The sequence below is a fragment of the Sparus aurata genome, chromosome 7 (assembly GCF_900880675.1).
Source record: "Sparus aurata chromosome 7, fSpaAur1.1, whole genome shotgun sequence".
Classification (NCBI taxonomy): domain Eukaryota; kingdom Metazoa; phylum Chordata; class Actinopteri; order Spariformes; family Sparidae; genus Sparus; species Sparus aurata.
The window spans coordinates 23,524,311-23,545,997 of record NC_044193.1 but is presented as its reverse complement, the minus strand read 5'-3'; the positions used below and the strand labels follow the sequence as shown (position 1 = coordinate 23,545,997).

The window sequence follows — 21,687 nt, the reverse complement described above, 5'->3', positions numbered from 1 at the left end:
GCCAGCATTTTGGAAAGGATTTAGAAAGCAATTTTTTTACACTGATGTTTCAGCTAGTTTCAGCTGTGGCAGAGAGGAAAAGAATGGGCTACAATGTGCACAGAGAGATCCTGGATGAAGGAGCAGTGGATGAGATGGCTGAAAAGTCTGACTCAAAAACCTCTCTGTCTGAGAGGGTCAAGAAGTCAATGAGGTAAAGATCCCCAAAGCTATTCTACTGTGCATCTCCAATAATCTCTTTCACATTTTCTGCCTTGTATATTTACTTTTTGTATCAAAACAGAAAACCTATAGAAATTACACCGAGTCCTTTGTGGTCAATTTTGAAATTAAGATCGATTCACCCACTTCTTACATCAGATTTTGTAAAACTATAAAGTACTACATTTAATTTGTTGACTTACATTTTAGATCAGATAGAGCCCGTTCCATCAAAATAACTTTTTACTCAGTACATCACATTACAAAGTTGCACAAGTCCTGTTTTATCTACTTCTTGCACAAGTTGTACTGGGGTATTTACGTGAAAGGGTCTTTGTTCAGGTGGATAGATTATCAATAAGTGATAATACATGTGTGTATTAAGTGTGTGAAAGACTAATAATACGATTATGTCATAAAATCTGGATATATGAAGAGAAGTCAAATTAAACTACAAAAAAGACCATGTTTGAGACCAAAAGCAGCTTGTAATGTCTTTGTAAGAATAGTGTCAAATGAGAAAATGTATCATTTAATTACGAACAGCCTTTCTGAAATGTTACTCATTGGCCAAGTTGCATTGTGGGTAATGTAGGCGCCAGGTTTTTAAAAGGAAAGACAAATACGTGGAATAAAGACGATAATGTCTCTGGTTCTGTTGTATCCATTTTGACCATTTATTTTCAAACTGTCTATAATGAGTCCAGTGTTATGGGTGTGCAGTGCAGAGCAGTTGACTGCATGCCTCCATTACCCACAATATAACTTAAACACTGAATGACATCACTTGAGGCAATTTCAGATTATACGCAGCTTCCGGGGGAGCCACAAAAGGCTTTATACCACTGTTTCCACATATGAAGTAGTTTTCCTCAAACACACGTCAATGTGTAAAATTGGCTGAGTTACAATTTAAGTCAACATAAAAAATGAACAGTACATGACTGACATAAAAGACTAACCCTAATTAATTAAGATAACAATTTGGTACATTTCTTCTTGCTCTCTGTTCATCACTCTGACTCACAACCTCAGGTGTTCTGGTCCCAGAGCGAAGGAGTGCCTGCTAACAAGTGTCCCTGTAGTGTCATGGCTGCCTCGATACTCCCTCAAAGAAAATGCTCTGGGTGACCTGATCTCTGGCCTCAGTGTGGGGATCATGCAGCTGCCACAGGGTGAGGATGGAGTTTCAGATGTATAGATAAAGAAAGAGATGTTTCCATAACTTCACATTATCGTGCTGTGCTATTTTTTTCCTGATATAGCTGCTTTCAAATTATGTAAAATAACTGTATTGTAGGAAATCATTTCTTTTTTTACTCTGCTATCTCTGCAGGTATGGCCTATGCCTTGCTAGCAGCTGTTCCTCCAGTATTTGGCCTTTACTCATCTTTCTACCCAGTCCTCATCTACTTCATCTTTGGCACATCCAAACACATCTCAATCGGTTTGTACTTGTTTGTACTTTTTTCTGTCTGCAGAGTGGATCATTTTAAGTGGCAATTAATCCACCATAAAGTTGAGCTGTGAAAGTATTGTTTTTGTTGAGATACCTGGAAACCTTGTGTCAAAACGTCTGCCCAGTAAAGACTATAAGTGTGATCTGATCTGATTTGATAGTGGCATCTCCCTGTGAACATGAGGGGAAAAAAAGAAAAGAAGAGCCTGACAAACTTCTGATCCTGAATCTAGAGATGTGAAGTGGACCTTAATGTTACTCAACAAAGAAAAACATTCCCATATAACAAATATATACATTTATGTTTTGTTATATATCAAAGGACTAGATATTCTTTAACACAGTTTTGATACACATACAATTGTAAGTTGGGACTTTCATTTCTGGAACCACCAAAATAATTAATTCATCTTCGAAACTCCTTTTTTTTATTGCTCATGTCTGATTGGTAAGCAGAAAAATATGTGACATCACCTTCCAACTGATGTCAAACCAGAGAAAGGGACAGTCAAACACTGTAAAACAACCTTATGTGCTCACATAGGATCCTATCTGTAGTAGGAAGCTGATAAGAAATTTGGTTGCAGGCAATAATGTGTATTAATGTCTCCCTTCTCCAGGAACCTATGCAGTGATGAGTGTGATGATAGGAGGAGTGATTGAGCGCTTGGCCCCAGACTCAGACTTCTCGGAATGGGACAACCTGACCAATGAAACAATAATTAATATCACCAACCGGGATGCAGAGAGGGTCAAGGTGGCTGCAGCTGTCACCTTGTTATCTGGGATATTTCAGGTAAATTAACGGTATACTCTGGCCTGGTAGTCAAATATCAAATACATTTTTGTTTTAAAAGAAAAAATCTGGAGCATTTTTACTTTTACTGACTTACTTGTGTATTTCCATTTTCTGCTACTTGATGCTTCTACTCAACTCCCATATTATTAATAATAATAATAATAATAACAATAATAATAACAATAATAATAATAATGATGATAATAATAATAATAATAATAACACTTATAAAATTTAAAAAAAAATTACCTGAGCATTGAGTATTCATACACTGTGGGATTTTTCTTATTTTTGACATACAAGAAACGTATCGCTCCTCCTCAGTCCAGGCAAATGTAAAAGTATTTATATATATATACAGAACATACATACCAGAGGAGGCTCGTCCATAGAGGCAGAGGAGGTTGGTCCTCCTCTATTTTTGAGAGGCAAGAGGAAGATCAATTTTTTTTTAAGAAGGAGTAACTGGTTGAAATAAATCATTACCAAATCTCAGTATAATTTATAAAATATTATATATATATTGTATCATAAAAAAAAGTTTCTTCTTTGGAAGAAAATCCACTTAAAACAGTTCAACAGCGACAGCTGCAGACGGAGGAGACAGAGCAGTCTGTGAGAGGAGCAGGGAGCAGGAAGGTGGGGGCTAGAGGAGGATGGAGGGCTTCTGTCCTCCATCCTTCCATTCACTCAATGCATTTAGGATTTTTTCATGCTGATCTATGATTGGCTAAGGCACGTAAAATGATGCGCTAAGGGAGGACGTCCTCCCTTACCAATCAGCGACCAGAATACAAGATTGACAGTAGGTTGGTCCAATAACAGTTCCCAAATTTCATTCTCACATTTATACAACCGTAAACAAAAAATACTTCTATGTATTTTACAGCTTTCACTGCCAGCCATGCTCGGACAAGAAATATGGAGTTTTCAGCAATATTGGAATCGGTTTCAAAGGAAATATAAGCACATTTCTGAAAGGAAAAAAAAACTGTTTGGAGAAATCAGAGAGAAGCAGTCAGAAAGATAATTCATAGTTTTCATTTCGTGCGTCCTGCTGGAGGAGGACATAATGTTAGCGGCACGACCGGGACACAATACAGAGCAGCAACACAGCTGTTTTGGGCGATTGTGATGAGTGATGAGTGTGATCTTATGTGCTGTCATGAAGTATTTACATTGTTTGCTGCAGTAGCACAGTGGGTAGAGCAGTTGCCTGCCACACAGGTGACTGGGGATTGAATCCTGTAAGGGGTACACATTGTTTTTTTTGTCTTGTATATTAGCCATTTAATAAATTTTTTTTTAAAATAGTCTTGTAAGTCATTGTTTTATTGCTTAATTTTCATTGAATATAAGAAAGTAGGGATAAGTAGTTGACTTGTATAAAATAACATGACACCGTGGACTGGTTTTCCTCCTGTCCTCCCCAATTTTTTCAGTCACCAGCCGCCACTGATACATACATACATACATATATATATTCAGAAGTTTTTCTTTGTGCAGCTGTAATGTGCGAGTGGGCGTCACTATCGGCTTTCAGGACAGCAAACCAGATTATTTTTTTCGAAGCTATGATTGTGTGCCTGTTCGTTCTCCCTCCTTCTGAACCTTCTTGTGCTTTTCATTCTTCATGTATGCAGATTTTGCTTGGCCTAGTCCAGTTTGGTTTTGTTGTGACCTACCTGTCTGAGCCCCTGGTCCGAGGATACACCACAGGAGCTGCCATCCACGTCATTGTGTCTCAGCTCAAATACACCTTTGGCATCAACCCTAAGAGATACAGTGGACCCTGCTCATTGATATATGTAAGAAAGAACACGGCAACAGTCACATACCGTTGCTCTCTTCCACATATTCTTTTGAAACTAATGATAATTACTAAAGCTTGATTGGATCTTTTTTATGGACCATGAAAGCACCACGACAAATGACACTGATGTTAAGACATTTGCTTCTGACTTATGATTACAACCTGTAGAGCTGACAGTCTTCTCAGTGACTGGTCTAAAATGAGCATTATATCTTCTTTATTATCTTTTTTAAATATATTTTTACGACTTAATTCTCAATTTCTCATTAAAATTTGTATTCTTTTGTTTCAGACTGTGCTGGAGGTGTGTTCTCTCCTTCCAAAGACAAACATCGGTACTCTTGTGGTGAGCATTGTCGCAATAGTCGGTCTCATCCTCGCTAAGGAGCTCAATTCATACTTGAGTAAAAAGCTTCCTATTCCTATACCTGTGGAGCTGCTGGGTGTAAGTATACAGAAATACATGATTGCACTTATAAAACATTCTAGCTCTTACGCTCTCTAATACTCCTCTTATTATCTGTTCCTCCAGGTTGTTATTGCGACAGTTGTCTCCTGGCAAGTTGACTTGGAAAATAAATATAAAGTGGACGTGGTGGGACTGATTCCTTCGGGGTGAGAGAGAAATGCAGCAAACATGCAGGAATGTTTGTTAACACTTGTGAAAAGTTAAGTGTTCATAAGGGGTGATCTATTCTATTCTGTCCATGTCCAGTCTCCAGCCTCCTGTTCTCCCAGAAGTCTCTCTGTTTAGTAAAGTGATCGGGGACGCCTTCGCGCTGGCTGTGGTTGGCTACGGCATCGCCATCTCACTGGGACGAATCTTTGCCCTAAAATATGGATACAATGTGGACAGCAACCAGGTAGGGAGGTGATAGTTGGGACCATGAATGAACTGATCTTTTAATAACTTGTATAGAAACTGTGTTTTTTCCTGATTTAGGAACTGATTGCCCTGGGTCTGAGTAACTCCGTTGGAGGAATTTTCCAGTGTTTTGCCGTGAGCTGCTCCATGTCTCGCACTATGGTTCAGGAAAGCACAGGAGGGAAGACTCAGGTTGGTATGAGTGGAACTTATTCTACTGAAGTACCCTAGAACAAAACAAAACACTTCAGTCTCTTGAAGCAGTCAAAAACAAAAGTGAAGAGAATTTAGCGTGATTACAGAAATCAGTGATTAAATGTAGAAAAGAAAAAAAATTTAAGTGAGTAACATAATTCACTTAAAATGTACCTCGCTACAACTAGAGATGGGATTTATGGCTCTTTGAGGGGAGCCGGATCTTGGTGAGCCGTTCCTTTCAAAGAGCCGTTAAAAAAACTGGCTCATTTGACTGATTTTTATATTTATTAAGTTTTAAGAAGCCAGCCTGGTGTTAACTCATTTTATCTTGGAAATAATCACTGGGAGGTATGATGGGGTGAGATTTGGAACAAAATAATACAAAATTAGATATCCCACCAATATCTGAGTTTGAATTATTCTGAAATATTGATTATTACCTCATTTGACATGTGAGGACTAGATTTTAAAGTCTGATCTGGATTCATTGTAAATATTCCACAAGGTTGCGCCATATCAATCTGCTTTGACAGTGACATCACTATTTTGGATTCACCCTTTTTACAAATTGTTTGTATGTGTGTAAAGCTACCATGACTTGTTATTCATGCAACACCGTGACCTTAACACACAGTGATATAAAAAAATAAATAAAAGAACGGTTCCCAGCTGTGACTCAGTTCCCATCATTCATGTTAATGAGCCGTTCAATAGAATCGGTTCGTTCATGAACGTCACAACACTAGCAACAACACTTGAGGTAAGTTAGCATACACTTTAAAGGAACAATTTGTAAGATATGGCCAGAATTGTAGTAAACATTCAGAAAGTAGGAAGAAACAACAGTGTTGACATTATGTCACAGTATGTATTGTGTTGAGGAGATGTCTACCAAAGTTAGCATGCTAACCAGCTAGCCCTGGCTCCCTCCTTTCTCGTAATGACACTTTTAAATAGCAAGAGGCAATAGTCAAATACTCCCCGCCCATAAATGAACAAAAGAAACTCACAAAATGTCATTATTAAATACTCTTCCTTATAATTTATTTACAGAACAGAATTGATGTATCTCTAGTTTGATCAAACTAATACATTATCTACTCATTAACTGATCGTAAAAAAAACACTTAATTCAAGCTCAATATCAAAGTAAACTCTCAGTAAGATGTGAAAATGTTATTTGTCAGAGCCGCTGTAAATCGCCTCTGTACAGTGTCCAATGTCCAGGTCCAGATGCTATTGGCTTCATGGCTCACAAACCATTAGCTAATTGGCTAAAAGACGCTAGCTGAGCAGCAGTTGTTGGTTACTCTGGTGATATGCTGGCCCCCATGTTTTTGGAGCCATCTTCCAATTTCTTACATATTCTACAAATTCCACCTTTAGGCCAGATCACTAGTGTCAAAATCTCTCATGCTTTATCTTTGGGGAGATCCTAACACAAAATGGTGCAGTAAATGAACACAGAACTAACAAAGAAGTAAATAAACATAAAGGCAAAATATGAAGAAAAAAACACCACTTCCTTAAACAAAACACAAATTTTAGCTCCTTACAATGGTAATACTGATTCACATCATAAAACCAGAATAAACACATATTATAAAAATCATTGTCAACTCAACATGAAAACAAAATCTGATAAGTTACATCTTTTAATAAGGTCCTGCTACTGATGCATCACTATAAAGTTACATTTCTACAGCTCTGATAATTTTTTTTTTTAGTTTGTGTGATATTTGTTGCTTCACCTGTGTTTACTCCACACAAGTCATTTAGAGACATGCTTAATGGTTTTCACTCTTTGCATTTTTTGAACATTACAAAGATGATTCAATGAGACAGTTTTTTCAGATTAGAATTTTCATCCTGACACTTCACTCAGCCCATAGTCACAAACCTGGGCAAACTTAAAGGTTAAACTAATTGAAAAGCCACTCATAATTAATGGTACTGTGAAAAGTGGCATCATTAAAAAACACTTAGGGAATCGATTTTCCCTCACGTTGTCCACCTACACAAACACAGATTCACTGAAAGGCTAAACCGATTTGGTCTGACAACACCATTAATCAGCTCAGGCCCATTACAGACAAGAGGAGTGGAGAGGCTTTAACTGATGATGCCTTGACTCCTCTCATAATCATGAACCAATTCACATCTAATAACCACTACATCATTCATCTTTTCTGTAGTTTTTCTTTAACTCCCTTCCTGTGATCTCTCCCCCTGATTTCTATTCATCATGCCTCTATCGTCCCTCTCTCTTCACTGCAGGTTGCTGGGGCTCTATCAGCGGTAGTGATCCTTTTCATCACTCTTTGGATTGGATATCTCTTTGAAGATTTGCCAAAGGTAAATGTGTGTGTGTGGCATGTGTTCACATATGTGCTCAAGCATAAGCATACACATGTGTCCAAGGCTGAGAGTGAAAGTATTTGCCCAATTATAAGCACTTCTTCGCACTCAGCCAAATTGAAAAATATGGACAACAGCTGAGGTTTGGGTAATATAAAGCCGCCACCAGACACTTCTTCATACTCAGAATACAACTACTCACAGCTGGCTTTTTAACACAAATAATGACAAAATCAGAGGTAATGAATTAACCACACTGATCGAGCCTGTAAAGCAGAGTTATCATATGAAGATTCAACCCAGAGCACATAAAACTTCCAAAAGCCCCATAAGAGGTGTATCACAAACAAACAACCTTCACCTTCTCTTTTTTAGGCCTCATTACTGCAGTTTCTATATAGTCTCTCTATATAAACTGTTATGTTTGACTCACTGTGTAGGCAGTGCTGGCCGCCATCATCTTTGTCAACCTCCATGGCATGATGAAGCAATTCATGGACATCCCTGCACTGTGGAAGAGCAACAAAGTAGACATGGTGAGTGTACTAAAAAGTAGACAAGGAAATTATTCATGTCTTGGGAATATAGATTCCTTTATGGGTGCGCAGTGACATTCCGACACCCCTCCATTGCGAAACCCCACCATTCAGAAACACACCCACTCCGACACACCGCTGTTCCGACCCTCCCCTCAAAACACCGCTGTTCCGAAATTGATTTTCAAGTTTACATTACTTCCTACATCAAACACTGCCGTCCACACTCACACAACTCATTGCTTTTTATTGCTAATAGGCCTATGTCACTATCTTCATTTATTATGTATTAGGCCTATATTTTCGCTTGCAGCAAACACATTTAAACGTTTCTAACGTGTCTAATCTTTTTACACGCGCTATCCGTGGTGCTGAAATCCCCACTTCCAGCCGCACTCGCACAACTCTGAAATAAACTGTGGCCCATGGGTGCGATCTGCCGGGGAATGACCCTTCTGGTCGTTCGTTTTAACATAACTTGTCTTTGTGGAAGGTTAACAAGGTATGAGTGGATTGAGCACTGCTGCTCAGTTTGTCTTTGAAAAAAAAAAGCAGAGGAGAAGACAATAGGCTACCTATGTATTTTTGATTCAATAAACATTAAATGAAATTGATTGTGTATCCATCTCTTATAGCCATAGAGGGGATTATCATGACCACGGACCTACACACGCAAACTGTGCGCACGCAAAGGCGCTGTAAGGCAAGGGCGCAAAGGCTGTTACATAATTACACTGAATGTAATAATGTCCGCAAACGTAATAAACCTCAAACACCTACTAATACTACTGACCGTGCGTGCAAAATCCAGCTGCTGACCCTCCGTTCCGCTGTCACACAACGGATCCCCCGTCCGCGCTCCCTCTCTCTCTTATAATTGTTTGCCCGAAAAATAATTTCCATGAAGAAAACATCGCTTGACATTTAGATTTAAATTCCCATTGACAATACAAATCTCAAGAAATCTGGATGTATTGCTCATTTGTAAACACAACACTTAACAGTCTATAGGCAAAAATCTAAAGGTTTATTAATTCAATTCATTTCAAATTCGCTTTAGAATGCCACAACAACAATATTGCTCCAAGCACCAAGAACCACGAAAAGAATACCTAGCACAGTAAATAATAATAATAATAATAATAATAATAATAATAATAATAATAATAACTTTGAACATTATCACAATTAAGTTGTCAATCTGCGATGTAAACAAAATGCAAACATTACAGACTTCTAACCATTTTTTAAAAGTGTCTGTATTTTAATTGAGAATAGTTTTTATATAAATTACACAAAAGGAAAAGAAAATGTGATTTGTTTTACCTATTTCAGCCATAAGCGGTCATATTGACCGCACATAATTTCGCGGGATTTCATACATTGTCTCTCTTGTCTCTAACTTTGTTAGCGGTCTCCAGCTGTGCGACTGTAACACAACTTTATATGAAGAAGGACTAACACTAATAGCCTAATTGATTCTTATTTCTTCCACTTACAGAACTGTTTACGACTCGAAACAATGTTATTATATATGACGTTTCTGACCAAATGTCGCGGCTTCAAATGCATCAAATTCCCACATCCGGTTACGCAGGCAGCTATCCAGGGTGCTGAACCAGGTGACAGACAAAGGCGGCACTCTGCGTTCTGATGTTTGCTGGGCAGATCTGTCCCCCTTGCTTTCTCATCCACTCTGTCGTGGGAGATCTCCCACAGAGCAAAAGAAATACACATTTTTTCTCCCCCCGCTCGGCTCGAGCCCGGCTGACCTCTGGCTTGAGCCCACTTCACCCAGGCGCGAGCCTGCAGCCCCCGCTCCTGCTGACAACAGACCGGGGGAGAAAACAGACATTCCTTTGCTCAGAACCCATATCAGGCTGTGTCTGAATATGCACGAAGATCGGTATATCGCATTGGAGCAATTTTCATACAATTTCGGATATTTAGCATGATAAAGTAATTTCAATTCAACATAGCCATTTGTCCAGCTGAAGTCGCTTGTTTGGCGGTTAATCAGCCACATGATCCGTTTGAACCCACAAAGGAAAAAAGGATAAATGCGCAGCCTCCGTTTCCTTTCTGATTGAGTCCGTTCGGAGTGGGGGGGGGAATGGTTTCCCCAATAGACTTTTCGGAATAGCGGGGTCTTTGAAAAAAAGGGAAACCCCGCCATTACGATGAATTGAAGTCTATGTTCGGAACAGCGGGGTTTCGGAAAGGCGGGGCTCCAGGCTATAAAGCGGCCGGTGATTTTGTGACCCGCTGCAGGTGCGTGGGTGTGGGAGAGAGAGAGACATTAGCTTATAGCACTTTGTAGAAGAAGCTTTATAAAGTTCACTCCATTGACTTGTATTAGTTCACGGGGCTGAGCTGCCACATCCAATATGGGGGCGACGTCGACGTACGGTCCAGCTGATACCTTCAGTTTATTACCGGGAATACTGACTGTAAAGTACCGTGTGTGTTTCATGGGTCTGACTGTGAGTCTGTAGTCTGACCCACCGTCACTGCCAGCAGCTCTTCAGAGCGGCTTCATTACGATCACCGTAAATGTTAGAGAATTTCGCACTGGAAAAAAAAATGTGCGGCTGATTTAACCAAGCAAACGCGAACCATGGCTGGCTTGACCACAGTACAGCACTGGACATGGTGGTGATTTCCCCGCTGTTTCTGAAAACATGTACCACAGTCTATGCTACCAACACAGCCTTCACACTCTCCTCTTGTCCCTTCTCTTGCTCCAGTGTCGAATAAGCACACCGCCGCCCCCTAACGTAGATGCGTAGCACGGTCGGTCAGACTGGGGGCTGAAGAAGAAGAAGAGAGGCCGCTGACGTCACTCTCCTACGCCGCTTGGGATTGCGAATTCAAATTGAATTTTGGACCTTTTTTTGCGGGGGAGGGCTTCAAAACGAAAAAGCAGTTTTCTTTGTCTTTGTGTAACAAAATGAGCAGTTTTGAAGAAGAAAATGAAAATGCAATCTGGATGATTTATTACTAATTTTATTTATGAGTCTAAAATGCAGCTCTGACTTTGAAATGAGAAAGCATTTCTGCTAATGCATTTTAATTTTCAAATTTGACATTTCAAATTGAATTTTGGTACCTATTTGCTGGGTCATCTTTTGAAAATTATATCTTAAATGTCCTTTTCCTTATCATTTGAATTAAGTTACAAAATGAGCAGTCTTGAAGAAGAAAATGAAAATGCAATTTGGATGATTTATTACTAATTTGATTTATGAGTCAAAAAATGCAGCTCTGACTTTGAAATGAAAAAGCATTTCTGCTAATGCATTTTAATTTTCAAATTTGACATTTCAAATTGAATTTTGGTACCTATTTGCTGGGCCATCTTTTGAATATTAAATCTTAAGTGTCCTTTTCTTTATCATTTGAATTAAGTTACAAAATGAGCAGTCTTGAAGAAGAAAATGAAAATGCAATTTGGATGATTTATTACTAATTTTATTTATGAGTCAAAAAATGCAGCTACATTCTTAAAATGAAAAAGCATTTCTGTAAATGCATTTTAATTTGAATTATGGTACAAATTCGCTTCCATATGTAATGAGCTCCACAGCTAATGGTCGCAAGACTTGTCCTATTTTTACAACCCATTTCTATATTACATCATTCTCTTTTTCTCTGTATCTCCAGCTGGTCTGGGTGGTCACCTTCATCCTCACTGTGCTGTTGAACCCTGACCTTGGACTGGCTGCTTCCATCGGATTCTCAATGCTCACTGTCATCTTCAGGACACAGCTGTAAGAATGCATTGCCGCAGGGCTCACACACCCACAATTATACACTAATAAACACACACACACGTTTAGTGGGCGTGTGTGTAAATCTAAGCTATCAATCAAAACACAGAAAAAACAATTGAGCCAAGCCTTCTATTTCAGACCACACCTAAAGTATTACAACTTGATTCCCTTCTTTGTTTTGTGTGTATTCCAGACCAAAGTACTCTCTGCTGGGGCAGATCCCAGACACTGACATCTACAGGCCACTGGAGGACTACAATCAGGTATGGCATATCACATTTGTGTAACCTGACAGCATAATGATAAATGCTTAGCGTCTTATATGCGTACAGCCTGAAGACTGCCTGAGGGCTCTTTGAGGTGAGCAGGGTTATAAAGTACACCTGCTCCCCTTTGGGCCCTGCTGAGAGTCAAATATAGAGGTGTTAATGGGAGTTATGTGCCGCTCAGTGTTCAATCAGACGGCACTGCACTCCGCCTCCCAGCCAACACTCAACCTCTCACCTGCATTCCATATTGATACAATATACAGTGCTGTTATTGATCAGCAATAATGAGCATGAGTTTGTTTCTGAGTCAGTCAAACAAAAAAAATGGGATGCTTGACACTGTTAAATAGGATGTACACTTTTAAGCCTCTTGAATGATGTGGCTCTAGTCATAGTCATGATGGTCTGTTCATCTGTCAACAACCACCAGATGAACTGCCATGAAATTGTTAGCATGTTAGCATGCTAATGCCAGCAAGAAGCCACTGATTTAAGTACAGCCTCACAGAGTGTCTAACATGGTGGTATTGTTCTCGGTGTTGTGGAGGCTAAGTGTCTTTATGTATCATACTGCTTTTCTTGACCCGCCCAACTCTGCCTCTCGGCATGTGTCAGTCATTATCGACTCACTATATAGTGACTTTGGTATTGTGTAGTGCTGTCTGGATATATAGTGACATTTTAAACCCTGTATAGTTGACTCAAAGTTTCCCACAATAGAATAGAATAGATAGAATAGATGTTTATTGTCATTGTTTCAGAAACAACGAAACACAATCCATCGTGAAAGGAAATGTACAACTGGTGTTCACTGAACAAGCATTATATACCATCATGCCTGTTTGCCCAGTTGATAACTTATTTATTGGAAATGTAGTGATCTATTTGTGTACTTAACTGATTAACTGAATGACTGATTTATAGGTGAGGCCTGTGCCAGGGATTTTGATCTTCCGTTCCTCTGCCACTCTCTACTTTGCCAATGCTGAGATGTACCAAGAGTCCCTTGGAAAGAAGGTGAGGACACACACACACACACACACACACACGCACTTATTAACCTGGCTTTAATTTAGCCAAAGCCTAAAATCAAGGCCTATCCCTCTAACAGCTCCTTCATGAAATGAGGACTGACCAAATATATCCGATGTCCTCTTCCACAGGGTCCAAAAGTAAAATTCTTCCTCACAAAGACAGGGCAGCACTCAAACACACGCAGGGATATCAATGGTATTAATGTATTCCTGTGGACGCCCCCCCAAAGAGCAGTATCATACATATGAACACACCATAATGGACACAGAAGCCAAGATTGTCATGAACATAAAGATTAACAAGCCACGGCTACACACACACACACACACACATACACACACAGGAAAAGTAACAACAATCCTCCTTGTCACAGTTTCAGTGCAATCAACTCCTCTCTCACAAACATAATTTCTGACGTACTAATAACTGGCCCCACATTTCTCCAATTCACACATCACGACTGTGACAGACATTGTTGAATATGTCATCCCACCTTTTTCTCCTCTCTTTTCTTCTGGTAAACTTTTGTTCATACTCCATCCCCCCCCCCCCCCCCCCCCCCCCCCCCCCCCCACACACACACACACACACACACACACACACACTCCCCCCCTTACTTCCTCCTTCTCCTGTCATGTCTCTTTGGGGCAAATGGGAAGACAGATTGAGGGAAGGTAGAAAGAGGATGACAAAAGAGGAGGAAGAGTGGAGGGAGGGTGAGGAGCAGAGATTGAATAAGAGAGGGAGATAATGGGACGTCTCATTCATTAAAATGTCAGAGTGTCAAAGCCAATGGGTCTCCCTTTTCTTTTTAATCTTTGACACGCAAAGAAGCTTTCATAGAGCTGGTGTTGACTGGCAGATGCTTCACGTTTGTTTACAAGGTGAGAAATAGCCACCGGATGAATTCTGGTAATTTTTTAAATTTGGACGAGAGGACACTCAAATTTGGGGATTCTTTTCCGCGACCCTCTGAGCAGTGATGATCACTGACTGCTTGTGTAAGGGGATGCTATGGCTGTAATCTGATCAACTAGTGGAGCAAGGATAGTTTTTTGAGGCAAATCAGTCATAGTTTTTGCCTAAATTCTCTTTTTTCATATCATGGTATGACATCCTCATGATGAGTGAACGTGCCCTACAAACCGCCCAGCAGTGTTTTTGAGCTGATGCTCTTAAATTAGATTCAGAGAATAGAAAGGCTTGAAGGGCTGTGATCAAATTCTTATATATGTTATAGTTGCCAGGCAGGTTTGTTATTCATGGAAAAAAATAAATCTCCAAACCTGACAATGAAACTCTGATTGGCTGTAAGGGACAGATGACCCTGACAGTTTTTCTTTCCATTGCCATTTCCTGGTTGCTTACAAGAAACCTAAAAATGAAAGAGGGGCATTATGTCACCAAAGTCTATGGGAGATGCATGAAGAAAAACACTATACCCAACAAATCAACAAGAAATACCTTAAACAAGTGTAGAGAGCGGGTTAACCTTTAAGTTGTGCCCTTTAGTTGTCTGGATGCAGGAAAACAACCTTGCATTGATCATTTTATATGTTTACTTTATACAAGAACTGAAAGGAAACCAACTATCCTAAACACGTAATACTGGCTTTACTGCCATGCCCTGTTTTTGCATCATTCAGTGAGCTGCTCATCATTCCTTCTCATGGCTACCTGCTGCACCTGCCTTGCGGGTTGCGACTGACTGAACTGGCTGAGATAAACTTCTGTGCCTTTTGTGTCCTTTGACAGCTAGTGAGCTTGACCTGACCTGCGACCTGTTTTGCTGCTGTCTGTCAGCCCCTGTAGTAACACAGTTGTGGTGCAAATTTGAGAACACACTTCCTTCTCACTAGGTTGTATTCATTAATAGTTTTTAACCTTTTGCGACAGCGTCAGCTGGTAATGTTTAAACCTCATGAGTCTGTGTGTGTGTGTGTGTGTGTATGTGTGTGTCATGGCAAAATGTGTTCCTGGACGACACCTCTGGTAGCGGGAACTAACACAGGGTATGTTTCCCGGTGTTTGTCTGTCGTAGACATTACAACGATGCAAGACACGGTCACAAAACTTTATAGGTGTGTAACTGAAATCAAAATCAAGTCAGAGTTAGATGTTAGATGTGTGTGGTCCAACCCATGAGTACTGAGAAAAATACTGAAAACAATCCCAATTAGAAGATGTCAAGAGATACGCTTTGGTGTGGTTTTTGCAAAATGTATTTTGGTGATTGCGTTAGAAAGTAAAGAATAGAAAGATACAGCAGCTGCAACAAAAAAAGGTCAAATATGTGGTGATTTACAAAGTACACATGCCCTATAATACTGAAGCAAGTACTCCACTATCTACTACTCTAGAGAGCTGGTGCCATTTAAATCTGGAATAAAAAGGTCAAACAGTGGTGTACTGCAGTCATAATGAATACCTCCGGAGGAAGCTAGACTCGACTGGCTCTATGAAGTGATGTGAACATCACTGTTACCATGTTTGATTGTCTTTTTCTGTTTCTTTTAGTCTGGCATTGACATTACCAAGATCCTGTCAGCGAAGAAGAAGCTGGAGGCCAAAAGGAAGAGGCATGAGGCGAAAATTGCAAAGAAAGCTGCCAAGAAGAATGCGGTGCACATGGTGAGCTTGAGCAGAGATGTGATATTTACTATAAATGATGCGAAAGGATGTTTTTATTTCATCTGCAGTACAATTTTTTGCTGAGCTTGTGCTTCCGCGATCAACTTTTGATTGAGATTGATCGTCTGAGGCAAATTATTTCATTTCGATTAAGCTCTCATGAGTCTCTTTGCACCGTGTCATGTCTCTTCCTGCACAGGAGGGGGAGCCAGAGATGGAGGTGCAGAAGGACATCGCTGTCATCGAGGTGGATGCCGAGCCCGACCCCTCTCTCCCCCGAGCCATCGTCCTCGACCTCAGCCCCGTCAACTTCCTGGATACTGTGGGAGTCAAGACGCTACGCAGAGTATGAATATCAATGAATATAGATACTCAATCAACGTTTACATTTGCACACATGCATTTGGTTTATGAATTACAAAAGTACATTTGTGTGTCCAGTATTTTGACAAAATTAACAGATCACTATGAAGACTTTCTACTTTCTTGCCATCTAAACTGGATCCAAACACCTTTTTTTTTTTCAAAAGAACAAAATGGACAGACAATTGATAGCTAATGATGATATTTCTCCCAAAATTTGATAATGAACCAGCCCTGGGAGAATAAAGCAAACACAAGATGCATGATTCTGATCCTTTTTTATCTTCCCTGAATAAATCTTCTCTTGCTTATCCAACTCTGCCTTTCTCTTGCCTCTCTTCCTTCAACAACTGGTGCTTATCCTATTTTAATCCCTCCCTACCCCTTTTGATTCGGCTCCTCGGGCATTCAATTACCGTAAATTGAATCGTCAGGTTAATGAAATGATCCCGAGTCTAACCTTTGCTCTGTGCGTCTGTGTCTGCTTTAGATCCGGGGAGACTACGGAGAAATCGGTGTGGAGGTGGTTCTCGCTTGCTGCCAAAGTGAGTCCCTCTACATCACTAGAACATAATAAAACACGATTTTAGCCAGCGAACAGTGGGGATTTTTTTGGCGGATGAGATTTTGTGACAACTTTTTCACAATAAAATTCATGGGGAAAGTTGAAAACCTCAGCACCAGCACAGCTATGTTATGTATACACCAAAGACCTGCTTTCTGTGTGTATCGGCGTTATAAAGACAATGAACGTTATTATATCTGTGCGTTGATTCTCTTAAGTAAGTGAGGAAGTGAGCGCCTGACAGAAATAGTCCTATTCCGAAATCCCACTGGTATATTTAGTCCCACATACTGTAACACACACACACACACACACACACACACACACACACACCAATGTATTTTTTTACATTCACGTTCCAGAATGCACTCAGCCACACACAATTTGAATTCATTCAACAACACTGGATGTTGTCTTAGCTGTTTTCTGATGTTATTGCAATGTTTATGCGAAGGAAGGAAGGGCGTTCGGTCAGTAGCTGGTATGTCTTCCAGGTTTTCCGTGTTTGGTCTGATATGCATTAGCGAGTCGTGAGAAGGAGAAAAAAAAACATAAATGTGATGGGCTAGTTGTGTTTTTACTGCAATAAAGCATCTACCCTCTGTGTTTATTTTTTACATACCAACACACGAATGTGGGTCTGTCTTGCTGGATGGGCTGAAATGTGGGTCGCCAGGGGAAATGATATTACAACCACAAAGCTGAGAGTCATCTGCGCTGCAGCTCTCATTAGCCTGATCTGGGTTGGTAGACTGTAATGAGTTAAAGAGTTTATGGAGAGTGTTTGGCCTCACAAACGGACCGCAAAGAATATTTATGTAGCCAGGAATTATAACCAGGTTCAGTTAATACAAGGACTACTCCTCCCATCCGCGTCTGACTCTTTTACTTTTGGTCCATTTCATTTCTGCTTCTTCATACAGAGCCCTGTCTGCGTATCCATTATTCCATCTCTTTGTCTCTCTCTGTCTAGCTGGTGTGGTCGACAACCTGCAGTCTGGAGGTTTCTTTAATGACAAAGTGACAAAGTCCTGTGTCTTCTCCACCGTCCATGACGCCGTCTTGTACTGTCAGTCCTCCAGACCAGAGATCGCAGATAAGGTAACATACAGTGCGAGCACTCGTGCATGCACTCAAAGGACCACATCATCACAAAGTGTCTGAAGCCAAGTTGCACACTGACTTTAAGTGATGACCTCAATATTTATACCAATACCCTTTAAAACTGGATAAATGCACACAATAACAATTTCCAGCCAGACACAGTGTAAAAGAACCTACTGGTACAATTGTGTGAGGTTTTAAAGTGTCTTCTAAAATGTTCCTTGTGAGCAGCACAAAACCTAAAAGCAGTTTTCCAAAATTTAGTGTTGGCACACAGGACTTGGAGCATTAGCCGGCCCCTTGAATGGGACCTTAATGGCTTGTTTCCATTTCTATTTATTCATAAAGCCATTAAGGGCTTTATAAATAAATAGAAACAGATGCCTGCTTTTACGTTATGATGTCTCTGCATTGTGTCGCAGAGACATCTAATGAAGTTGGCGTGCTAACTAGCTCGCCCATGCCAGTCCAAAGCTTCTGTGCTTACGGTGTAAACACCAACGGTCCTTGTTCCAAGCCCCCAGTTTGGACCACTACATGCACAGCTTACCAAGCAAACCAGCTCACAGCAGCTACAGTTAGCAGTCACTAGGGTGGCGCTGCCCATATTTGTTCTGTGTATGACTTCAACAGCTGGGCAGTTCTTTCATTTTGCACCTTTAAAGACATGATTGTGTTTGGTATGCACTAAGAACTAGTTCCCTTTCACATTATGATCTTTAACTGAGAAGAAAATGCTATCCAGAGGCAGATTCATAATCATCATTTTTGTTGCCCACTTTGGCATCAAAACAATACGAAGCAACAATACTGACTCACTGACAACTCATAAAACTGAACAGGAGAAGGTGTTCTTGCCAGTTTACACATCGGGTGGAAACAGCAACATCACATAATCAACCTAACCTATAATAAATGAAATCTCAGTTTTTTGGTCTCTGTAGCAGCACTTCGTTCACCGGATAGTCGCTAACTGTGTGTGCCAGCTGTTTGGTGCTGGACATATAGCGTTCCTTTGGGTTTTTATGTTAATTTTCTTTTAAAACAATGGAAACAGCTGCTTGCTGTGGCTGAAAATGACACAGATGAAGTGGGAGTGAAGCTACGCTGCACAGAGCTGAGGGGAGCTGCAGAGTCAGGTGATCATTCTCTGAGGGTTTGTCACTATGAGCGGCCACTCTCACATCATAAATAGTCATTTGAGCATTTGTTTGTATGGAGAAAAAAAGTAAGCATCACATTTCTTAAAACGGTGGGATTAAGAAGATGAGCATTGATTTCATTGAGCAGCCTGGGGTTTGGGAATGATGTATTAAAGTCATTTTAATGACCAATAATTCAAATGTGTTTCATACATTGGTTCATTGATCTCTACTGAGCTGGACTGCAAATTGCTTGCAAACAGTCAGAGGTTTGGGGGATGGTTTTTTTATGATATCTTGGTGCGTTTAAATTTATTTTTGATGTATTTTTTTCACACTGCTCATCCCAGAGCACACCATCAATCTATGTCGAAAGGCAAATTACTTTCGGTCCTAACATACGCCCCTGCTGCCTTGCATGCATCCCTGCATATTGTTTGGCAAGTGTGCTTTTGTTTCTGCCTGCTCTGTTTTAGTATTTAGTTGGGTGCGTGACTTTATGTCCCTGCTCCCATAGGAGAGATCTAACAAAGAACAAAAACGTGGCACTGGTCCATGAAATACAGGAGCGAAGGCTTTTTATGGGGAGATAACGGGCGCTCACTCACACGCAAATACAGTCAGTGGCTCACACACAAGGGGATACAAAAATACAGAGGGTGGAAGAGAGTGGCTGTTCAGAGGAGCGTGAGGTTGGTCAAGGTAACGGTGCAAAGAAGAGCATGCGTGCAGGCAGGCATGTGCAAATTCATGAATACATGCATACATATGCATTCACATACAGAAGTTAGCCTATACTGCATGAATATATTTCACACGGAGGTGGTTTTGCATAACAGAGAGAGGTCTTCAAAGTGATAGCTTGGTTTCCATCTGGCGTATAGTCTATTTCCAGCTCACTTTTTTTTTACAATTCCATTCACAAAAGTGATCTTTGTTGGTGTTATAGACGCATTTAAGCGTATCAGAATGCGTTTTAGAACCCCCCCCCCCCCCAAGCCCATCAGACATTCAGAATGTAAAGATTAACATAATGGGACTGTGAATCAACGTGCTGCAAAGTGAAGACATCAGATTTAAAAGAGCTTAATAACATTTCTGAGATTGTGGCAGGCTGACCTAGAGTTTCAGCCAAAATGTTCACAGTCCTGTTCTGTTCTCTTCCTCCTCATTAACCTCGAATGAGACTTTCATGCCACTGGAGAAAAAATATAAAAAATCTGCCACATATTTTCTTTAATCAGGCTAGCATTTGTCTCTGTCCCACTTGGTATCTCTCTCCTCTTCTCTCTGGTTCTTCTACTTCTTCTTCTTCTTTTTCTTCTTTTTCTTCTTCTTCTTCTTCTTCTTCTTCTTCTTCTCTGGTTTCATGTCTCTGTTCTCCTTCTGTTTCACAGGAGACACATTTTTGAGTCCTGAGAGGACCGATGGAGGAAATTCTGAAGAAATGCTGCACGCTGTAGGAGGGTTTTATCCCGGGTTTTATCCATCTGCCACAAATACAGACACGCAAAGCCGCACATGATGACACATTGTAACAAACATATGAAGAAAAAAAGAATAGAATGTAAATAAACGACAACAGACTGCACACATGGAGTCACACTGATATGCCATGGTGGAAAACTATACAAAACGAAGCAATAACGCTCACACACTCTTTGTCATACGAAAACATACACACTTCTAGGGTAAGCTTATGAATAGACAGAATCACTGTGACATTGCACTAACAACAGTCACTTCAGGAGGGATTGTTGAGATATGTGAAATGGGCAAACTTGAAATTTTTAGCCATAACTGTATGTTAGTATATTAAAGCACGATGGTCTGACCTATCTGATATTCCTGCTGTGCTCATTTTATGTGCTTCATTGCATTGTTAGCATCTTTGAAACTGCTAGCTTCGTATGAACTGAAGCTATGATTTTATATTTTATTATGAAATTATTTCTCCGACCTAATGTCAGTGAAATTGTTGATATTTATATGATGTGACATGATACTACAGCATCGGACATGCATTTTAGATGAATGAGGTGTACGCAACTTGGGTTTCTACCCGGAAGTTATTGTGAACGAACACTGTGATTGGTTCAATACATATTCTTCTGTGATGTATTTGACCGTCTCTGCATCCTGTGTTTTAAAATGATCGCCTTTTACTTACATACAAACAAAATCAATACTTGTATAAAGGTGCAGTATGTAAGACCTCCAGCAGAAAGCTTTCAAAAATGAACTGAAGTTATCGACAGAATGAGAAAAATGACGTCTATATTTTGCAGAGATACGTTCTGAAGGTAGCATGCTAACCAGCTAGCAGTGGTCCACCCCTGTCCAGAGCTCGTGCTCTAGCTGCACGGCTAACTGAGCTAACTAGCTATTGGCAGCTACAGTTAGCAGCAGTTAGCGGCTACTTTGACAATATGCTACTCTCTATTTTTTCAGTATGAATTCAAAAAGGGTCCAATTCTTACATATTGCACCTTTGATGGTTTATTTATTAAATTAAAAAAAAATTGCCAATATCCATTCATTTACATTCAAAATAAACATTATTTTATTAAGTCAAA

The 21,687-nt window shown here is 40.1% G+C and overlaps 1 protein-coding gene across 2 annotated transcripts in view; it reads left to right on the top strand.

Annotated features, from left to right (window-relative positions):
* The window catches only part of slc26a6.2 (solute carrier family 26 member 6, tandem duplicate 2), a 33,516-nt gene extending 11,829 nt beyond the window's left edge, over positions 1-21,687 (top strand). For both annotated transcript variants that reach the window (XM_030423392.1, XM_030423391.1), the window contains 19 exons: positions 54-193; positions 1,237-1,376; positions 1,538-1,648; positions 2,281-2,456; positions 4,103-4,267; positions 4,565-4,717; positions 4,805-4,887; positions 4,988-5,135; positions 5,216-5,329; positions 7,613-7,690; positions 8,134-8,229; positions 11,893-11,999; positions 12,196-12,265; positions 13,196-13,288; positions 15,824-15,937; positions 16,137-16,283; positions 16,791-16,845; positions 17,839-17,966; positions 20,509-21,687. In XM_030423392.1, coding sequence (XP_030279252.1) covers positions 84-193; positions 1,237-1,376; positions 1,538-1,648; positions 2,281-2,456; positions 4,103-4,267; positions 4,565-4,717; positions 4,805-4,887; positions 4,988-5,135; positions 5,216-5,329; positions 7,613-7,690; positions 8,134-8,229; positions 11,893-11,999; positions 12,196-12,265; positions 13,196-13,288; positions 15,824-15,937; positions 16,137-16,283; positions 16,791-16,845; positions 17,839-17,966; positions 20,509-20,523 — 2,103 coding nt within the window. In that variant the 5' untranslated portion in view covers positions 54-83 and the 3' untranslated portion in view covers positions 20,524-21,687. The remainder of the gene's footprint in view (positions 1-53; positions 194-1,236; positions 1,377-1,537; positions 1,649-2,280; positions 2,457-4,102; positions 4,268-4,564; positions 4,718-4,804; positions 4,888-4,987; positions 5,136-5,215; positions 5,330-7,612; positions 7,691-8,133; positions 8,230-11,892; positions 12,000-12,195; positions 12,266-13,195; positions 13,289-15,823; positions 15,938-16,136; positions 16,284-16,790; positions 16,846-17,838; positions 17,967-20,508) is intronic.